Source organism: Terrapene carolina, unplaced genomic scaffold (assembly GCF_002925995.2).
Source record: "Terrapene carolina triunguis isolate 2854851 unplaced genomic scaffold, T_m_triunguis-2.0 Scaffold751, whole genome shotgun sequence".
Taxonomy (NCBI): Eukaryota; Metazoa; Chordata; order Testudines; family Emydidae; genus Terrapene; species Terrapene triunguis.
Window position 1 is genome coordinate 488,636 of NW_020665102.1, and position 8,241 is coordinate 496,876.

Sequence of the window (8,241 nt, forward strand, 5' to 3'; positions counted from 1 at the left end):
GGAGTGAAGGGCACCGGCAGAGCTGGGTGGGGCGGATTTGGAGGAGTGTGGCCAAGGCCTGAGATCTCGCGGGATTTGAGGAGGAGTGTGCCCAGCAGCTCAGATCTCGCGGGATGTGGGGGAAGCCGGGGTGAGCGGGGGCATCGTGAGAGCAAGGGTTTCAGGTCTCGCGGAGTTTCAGGCAAGTCTCGCGAGATCTCCCCGAGGGGGCGGAGCCTGGCGCTGTCATGGCCGCCTCCAGCGCTTGAGCTGCTCGTGCTGTCGGAGTGAGAACCTGGGAGGTAACGGGGCCCGTCCATCTCCCCCCTCCCAGGGGAGAGAGTGGGCGCGTCAATGTAACCCCCCCACGGCAGAGTGGTCCCGTCCATATCCCCCCCGAGAGGGAGTGGGCCCGTCCATGCACCCCAACACCCTTCTCCTTCCCCGGCTATCCGGGGTAAGAGCCCAGATTCCAGCCGGGAAGAGGGACACGTGGTCTGGGGGGCGGGGCTGGGAGCCAGGACTCCTGGGTTCTCTCCCCGGCTCTGGGAGAGGAGTGGGGGCTGGTGGTTGGAGCAGGGTGGGCTGGGAGCCAGGACTCCTGGGTTCTCTCCCGCCATTAACCCTTTGTCTCCTGCCTCGCCAGGCACCGCCGCCCCACGCTCTGGGGATGCTCGACGCACTGGGGCGCGTCAGCCGCTGCAGCACCCGCCGGAGCAGACACATCCCCGGCCGCGCTCCCCGCCGCCCGCCCAGCTGAGCCCCCGGGCGATGGAGGCAGAGACGCTCGCTGGCGATGCCTGTGTGGATGATCCGGTCAGGGGAGACGCCGGGTCCCCAGAGACGCCAGCCCAGCTGAGCCCCTGGGCGATGGAGGCAGAGACTCTCGCTGGCGATGCCTGTGTGGATTATCCGGCCGGGGGAGCCGCTGGGTCCCCGGAGCCGCCCGCCAAGCTGGCCCGGCAGAATGGCTCGCCTGGGGGCGAGGCGCCGGGGGCGGGATCCATGCCGCAGGAGGACCCAGGCAGGGAGCCGGCTGGCGGAGAGGGGCTGGCGGAAGCAGGGAATGAAGTGGCGGAGGACGGAGGACCGGGACCGGAGTGGGAAGAGGAGTACTAGTAAGGGCCAGAGCGACGAGCCGGGCCCGCCGTTGCACCGGGCGTGGGCATGGGCCCTCCATGCACGGAGCCTCAGTGGGGCGGGGAGCGCCTGGATCTGGTCGCTGGCGCTAAGCGGGGGCTGGGTTGGGGTGGCCTGATCCACTGGGGTGGTTCGAGGCCGGGCGTGTGTCAATGCTTAGAACGTCCGGCAGGGGCTGGGAGCCAGGACTCCTGGGTTCTCTCCCCGGCTCTGGGAGGGGAGTGGGGGCTGGTGGTTAGAGCTGGGGGGGGGGGCTGGGAGCCAGGACTCCTGGGTTCTCTCCCTGTCTCTGGGAGGGGAGTGGGGGCTGGTGATTAGACAAAGGTAGGGGGGCGGGCTGGGAGCAGGACGCCTGGGTTCTCTCCAGAGGGGCTGGGTGACCTCTTTAGCAGTGTCTCCCCCTCTTTCTCCCCCCAGCCTGCCGGGCTACAAGTTCCTGGGGCCCCCCAAACTGCTGACGGGCGCTTGGGGCGAATACGGCTGCCTGCCGGAGAACTTCCTCAAGGGCTGCAAGTGGTAGGATGCTGGGCCGGGCCCTGGTGTCGGGGAGGGGGTGGGGGGGCGTAGATCTTTGGGGTCACATCCTGGGACTCTGATCAGGGATCGGCTGCCCCCCCCCCGGGGTGCTGAGTGTCACACAGAGCCCCCTTGAGAAGATCGGATACCCCCCCCGCCCCCTCGGTGCTGGACAGAGCCCCAGGCCAGGAGAAGGTCCCAGACACACTTCATAGTGGGTGCTGCATGGACACCGCTGGCGAGGATTGAGGGGACCCCGAGTTGGAGTCGGGGGTGGGCTCCCCACAGTGGGCTGGGTGCTCAGGGCAGTTCTTTCCCCACAGGGCCTTCAGCCTAAATACACATGGGTAGGAGGGGAAACTGAGGCATGGGAGGTTTTTTTTAGCTGAGTTCCGGGAGGGGAGTGGGGTCCGGTGGTTAAAGCGGGGGAGGGAGGCGGGCTTGGAGCAGGACGCCTGGGTTCTGTCCCCCGTTCTGGGCCGGAACAGGGGCACCCTGACGGCCTGGCTCTGCCCCTCCCCCTTTCCGCAGGGCCCCCGACGGCTCCTGTCTCCTGACCAACAGCGCCGACAACACCCTGCGCATTTACAACCTGCCCCCTGAGCTCTACGGCCAGGAGTGGGGGGCCGTGGCCGAGATGGTAGGGGGGAAAGGACGGAGGGGAAGGGGGGAGTGCTCTTAAAGGGACAGTCACCTTCCCCCCCTGTGTGGGGTGGAACTGTGCTGGTGCAATGGGTGTGTGGGTGCGGAGCCGTTTTTCCCCCAATAGCCCCCACTCCCCCGAGAGAGCCGGGGAGAGAACCCAGGAGTTCTGGCTCCCAGCCCCCCCCCCCCCCCCCCCCCCCCCGCCCCCCCGCTCCACCCACCAGCCCCCACTCCCCTCCCGGAGCCGGGGAGAGAACCCAGGAGTCCTGGCTCCCAGCCCCCCCCCGCTCTACCCACCAGCCCCCACTCCTCTCCCCAAGCCGGGGAGATAACCCAGGAGTCCTGCCCCCCGGAGGGGCGGCCTGACCGCCCGTGGGTCTGTCTCCCTGCAGAGCCCCGTGCTGCGAATGGCCGAGGGAGACACCGTCTACGACTACTGCTGGTTCCCGCTGATGAGCTCCGCCGACCCACCCACCTGCTTGTAAATGCCGCGGCCCACGAGGGCGCCCCCTGCTGGCCCACGGGGAAGGGGGTGGAGCTCTTTCCCACCCGGCCCCAGGGCGGGGACTGGCTGGCTCAGGGGGGCGGGGAATGGGGCAGGGGCCTGTCCCCTCTAGGGGGCGCCGGCTCCCACCGTCCTGCACTCCCCGGCTGTCCCCCCCCCCCTCACATTTCTGCCTCTCTTGTGGTTCTGCAGCTTTGCCAGCAGCAGCCGGGACAACCCCGTCCACGTGTGGGACGCTTTCCACGGGGACCTGCGGGCCACATTCCGCAGCTACAACCACCTGGTGCGTACAGAGCCTGGCGCCCAGCACCCCCGCTCCCACCGCTGGGGAGAGAACCCAGGAGTCCGGGCTCCCAGCCCCCCCGGCTCTAACCCACCAGCTTCCACTCCCCTCCCAGAGCCGGGGAGAGAACCCAGGAGTCCTGGCTCCCAGCCCCCCTTGCTCTAACCCACCAGCTCCCACTCCCCTCCCAGAGCCGGGGAGAGAACCCAGGAGTCCTGGCTCCCAGCCCCCCCTGCTCTAACCCACCAGCCCCCACTCCCCTCCCAGAGTCAGCGAGAGAACCCAGGAGTCCTGGCTCCCAGCTCCCCCTGCTTTAACTACCAGCCCCCACTCCCGTCCGAGAGCCGGGGAGAGAACCCAGGCGTCCTGACGCCCCTCTCTGTGGGTCTGTCCCCAGGATGAGCTGACGGCCGCTCACTCCCTCTGCTTCACCCCCGACGGCTCCCAGCTATTCTGCGGGTTCGATAAGACCGTGCGGGTGTTCGAGACGGAGCGCCCGGGCCGGGTGTGCGAGAGCCGTCCCACTTTTGGTGAGTCCCCCCCGGCACCACCCCAGCTGATGGCACCACAGCGCTGGCTTTGTGAAAAAACCATTAGGTTGCAGAGTTAACACTTCCATGGCAGGGAAAGGAGGGGCCCCGTGGAGGTCAGGGAAGGCGGATTCGGGGTGACGATTGGGCTCCTGGAGAGAAATAGGGAATTATTTGTCGCCGTTGTTAGCTTCCAGAGGTAACACTTTGCCACTGCTGCCAATCTGTGTTAATCGGTCAGTTGGCCATCACTAGGTTCCAGAGTTAACAAACCACTGGGGTTTGCGTGGGGGTGAAATGTGTCTGTCTCAACCCCAGCTACTCCCCTTCTTCCAGTGAAATAGGCATCAGGTGTCTCACTGCCATCATTGGGCTCCAGAGTTAATACGCCCCCCCCGGCCAAGATTTGAAGTTGCCCTTTCAGCTCAAGGAGGCTGTGGAGGACTGCGGTGAAACGGGGAGCTGGCAGTTTACCGTCATCATTAGGGTCCAGAGTTAACACCATGGCCAGGTTTTGGTGGGGGGGGCAGGCAGGGTATGCGGAGGGGGCGCGTTGGGTCAAACCCACCCCACGGAATTAGGTCTCGGCGGTGTCCGTTTTCCCAGCCTGCCACCATTAGGTTCCAGAGTGAACGGCCCAGCACTGAGTAGAGGGGGTGGGAAGGCTGTTCTGGGGGGTCGTTTGGGGGTTTTTAACCTCTCCTTCCCCCTCCCCCAATGCAGTGAAGAAACAGGGGCAGTGCGGCATCATCTCCTGCATCGTCTTCAGCCCGGCCCAGCCCCTCTATGCCTGCGCCTCCTACTCCCGGACGGTGGGGCTGTATTCGCGGGCCGAGGGCGCACCGCTGGCCATGCTGCAGGGCCACCGGGGCGGCGTCACCCACGCCCTCTTCTCCCCCGACGGCACCCAGCTCTTCACCGGCGGGCGCAAGGTAGGCGGAGCTCGTGGAGCAGGGGCAGGGCCTGAGAAGCGGCTGCTGGGGCGGGGTGGAGTCCCGGGGCGCTCACAGCTTCTCCTGCCCCACAGGACCCCGAGATCCTGTGCTGGGACCTGCGGCAGCCGGGCCGGGTCCTGTTCTCCATGCACCGCACCGTGGCCACCAACCAGCGCCTCTACTTCGACCTAGAGCCGTGAGTGACCCCTCCTCACATTTTTCCTCCTTCCTCCGCATCCCTGCCCGGCGGGGGCTGGGGGCCCGGATTCCTGGGTTCTCTCCCCCAGCTATGGCACACGCTCTCGGTACGAGAGAAGGCGAGTCACTTTGCGGTTGTGTGCCTCAGTTTCCCCGTCTGTCTCAGTTTCCCCACCCGGTAGAAGAGGGATAAGGCTCCTTCCTTTGCCCGTGGGGCGGGGAGCGGCACTCGCGGAGGGGCTGGGTGGGGCTCTGGGCGACGGGGCTACTGCACCCTTGGCACGGGGGGGGGGCTCGCTGCTACCGTAACGCCCCTAATAATGCCCCTTCAGATAATTATTGGGGTCTGGGGATGGAACCGAGGCCTCCTGGCACACCCAGCCACTGCCAGTGTGGGAGCCCAAGGACCCCTGGGAGCCATAACCCCCCCCCCCCCCCCCAGCTGCAGCCTCTAAGCGCCAGATGGGGTGTCTTCGTCCCCCTTTCAGGAGCGGCCAGTTCCTGCTGAGCGGTACCACGGAGGGGCTGGTCTCGGTGTGGGACACGGCTCAGCCCCCAACCGGAGACCCCGAGCCGGTGCTGGGACCCGTGCTGCAATTCCAGGCCCTGCGGGACTGCGTCAACGGGATCAGGTACTGGCGGGCGGGAAGCCCGGACGCCTGGGTTCTCTCCCCGGCTCTGGGAGGGGAGTGGGGGCTGGTGGGTTAGAGCGGGGGGGCTGGGAGCCAGGACCCCTGGGTTCTCTCCTCGGCTCTGGGAGGGGAGTGGGGGCTGGTGGGTTAGAGCGGGGGGGCTGGGAGCCAGGACCCCTGGGTTCTCTCCCTGGCTGTGGGAGAGGAGTGGGAGCTGGTGGGTTAGAGCAGGGGGGGCTGGGAGCCAGGACCCCTGGGTTCTCTCCCTGGCTGTGGGAGGGGAGTGGGGCTTACTGGTTAGAGCAGGGCAGGGGGAGGAGCCGGTGGCCCCCTCTTGACCCTGTCTCCCCTCTGTCCAGCCTGCACCCCAGCCTGCCCTTGCTGGCCAGTGCGTCCGGCCAGCGCGAGTTCCCGGAGCCATGGGACAGCAGTGAGGAGGACGAGGAAGTGGGGCCCGGGCCCCCCCAGCGCCCGGCCCGCGGCCAGAACTGCCTACAGCTGTGGTGGTGTGGGGAGAGCGAGGGGCACATCCCTGCCCCGTGATGCCGCCTGCCCGGACTGTGTGGCCACCGGATGATTCGGAAAGGGCGGCGGGGGGGCTCGGCTGGAGATTTCGGGGTGGCTGAGGTTGGGGGGAGATGGAGGGGAGGGATCTGTACATAACGCTCTTGGCTTTGTGTCTATTCGCCGGCTCGTGCGGAGCCATAAAACGTTTGGGTTTTTTATCATCCCCCCTGTACGTTTTTGGGGGGTGGGTGATGGACGAGAGTTGGGGCCGATACCCCGACCGGGGGCACTTCCACCCCAGCCTGCTCTCACCACTAGCCCCCACGCCCCTCGCACGCCTGGGGCCTGGGCTCTGGGTTCCCTGGATTTCATCCCTTTTGGTAGGCCCTACCATAACAACCAACCAGGAGACCCTACGATAACAAACCGCCTGTGGGGAATTGACCAAGTCCCCGAGGAAAATGAAAAGAAGGAAGACGGAGGAGGGGGCACGGTCTACCTGCCCCGCATCCCCCTCCGTCGTCCCAGTAACGGGGGGCAGGCAGGTCCGCCCCCCCACCCCAGGCGTGTGAAACCCACCCCAGAGCCGCTGTCTGGGGTCAGGCGGCCTAGCATGGGGCTGGTTTGTCTTGGCAGCGGCTGTCCAAACACAGCTGGAGATGGGTAAATAGCCCTCTCCACGCAGGAGGGAAGGGGGCCAGCGGGCTGGGGGAGTTGGCACGAGTGTCCGTTGAAAGGTTGCTGGGGCGGGGGGTCGTGAGTCGGGGCGCCTGGGTTTGGGAGCGGGGAGGGGGGTGGGTTCCGTGGGGGCAGCGGGGTGGGGGGAGGAATCCTTGGATAGATCCCACAGGTGGGCGCATCTCAGCGCCGGGCGAGGGGTCCCTGTATTAACCGCCGCCCCGCCCCAGAGGTGGCCGTATCTTGGTGCCGGGCGAGGGGTCCCCAGCATAACCAGCCCTGCCCCCACCCCCCCGCCTGGCTCTCCTCCTGTGGGTCGGGGTCCCTTTAAGAGCTCACCTTCTGGCCTTCTTCCCTCCCCACCTGAGTCTCCTGTTTCCAGCAGCATCCGGTTGCCACAGCAACCTCCTCTGATGTCACAAAGACGGGATCAGGGGCAACAGGAGCCCCCCTGCCTCCTTAAAGGGACCCTGCCTCCTGGGTTCCCATCCCAACCTGGGAGCCAGGACTCCTGGGTTCTGTCCCGGCTCTGGGAGGGGCCCCCCTGGTCTAACCACCAGCCTCCACTCCCCTCCCAGAGCCAGGCAGAGAACCCTGAAGTCCTGGCTCCCAACCCCCCTGCTCTACCTATTAGCCCCCACTCCCTTCCCAGAGGGGTCAAGGGGTGGGGAGAGACCTGAGATTAGATTGGCTGCTGGGTCTGATCCTGGCAGGGGCCGGGATGCCAGGGTAGATGGGCCCGTGGGCCTGCCGCTATGGGGTGACGGGGGCGGCCTACTGTGCCTCTGGCAGACCCTACAATAACAAAGTGACATTTGGGCCCAGTGTTCCCAGAAGACCCTACGATAACAAAGTGACAGCCACTGCCGGTGCTCATAAGACCCTACAGTAACAAAGAGGGGCAAGTATGCAGGGTGCTCAAACCATCTAATGATTTATTATTGTAGGGTCTCTCTCTGCCAACAGGTTCTGTTTTTTTGGGGGGGGGGGGTTGTTTATTCTGCTAGATTAATTAACATGGGGGGGTTGGGTTGGGGCAGATCTCAGCATGGGGCTGTGGGATAGGAATTGAGGAATCTCCCTGGTCTCTTAGCAGTATGGGGGCTATGACACACACTAGGCTGGGCTCTCCCAGAACGGGATTTAATTCCCCCTTTTTCTCTGGCGCGCAGCAGCTTTGGCTTGTTCCCTCCCAGCGCCTGTCCCTGCTTGTCCCAATATCCCACCTTCCCCAGCTGGCTCCGGACGTGCCTGGCTCCCCCGGCAGGGGGTGTGTGGCTGTGGGGTTCGGGGGCGAAACGGCCTCTTCCCCAGCCAGTGAGCGATGAGATCGGGGCTGGAGAAATGCCCCCAGTTGGTGTGGGGAGGAGGGGGAGCTCCTGGCTGCTCCTGCCCCGGCCCCTGCCAGCAGGGGGTGCTGTGGGGAGTGGGGGGGACGGGGTGGGGGCAGCTCCTGGTTACGCCGGTCCCGGCTGCTGGTGCAAACTCGCTGCAATAACAGATTCGGCCACCAGATGGTGCCAGCAGCCTCTGCATTGGGCAAATATTCCCCCCCCCCATTCTTATGGGCTACAGCCCCCCCAACCCCCCACCCCTGTCCCCTGCCGAGCCCCCCGCTCCCTGCCCCACAGCGCCCCCTAGCGCCACCCTGGGGCCAGCCCTGCCTGCCAGGGGAGAGCGCCCCCTGCTCAGC

At 66.2% G+C, this 8,241-nt stretch overlaps 1 protein-coding gene across 1 annotated transcript; it reads left to right on the forward strand.

Annotated features, from left to right (window-relative positions):
• The first annotated feature begins 835 nt into the window (after positions 1 to 835).
• Positions 836 to 5,991, forward strand: WRAP53 (WD repeat containing antisense to TP53). The gene is made up of 10 exons (XM_029913640.1): positions 836 to 1,097; positions 1,537 to 1,635; positions 2,167 to 2,275; positions 2,673 to 2,761; positions 2,978 to 3,068; positions 3,466 to 3,598; positions 4,322 to 4,530; positions 4,626 to 4,729; positions 5,220 to 5,363; positions 5,723 to 5,991. Exons 1-10 carry the CDS (start codon positions 850 to 852, stop codon positions 5,904 to 5,906), a joined length of 1,410 nt encoding a protein of 469 aa, XP_029769500.1. The 5' UTR covers positions 836 to 849; the 3' UTR covers positions 5,907 to 5,991.
• The last annotated feature ends 2,250 nt before the right edge of the window (positions 5,992 to 8,241 follow it).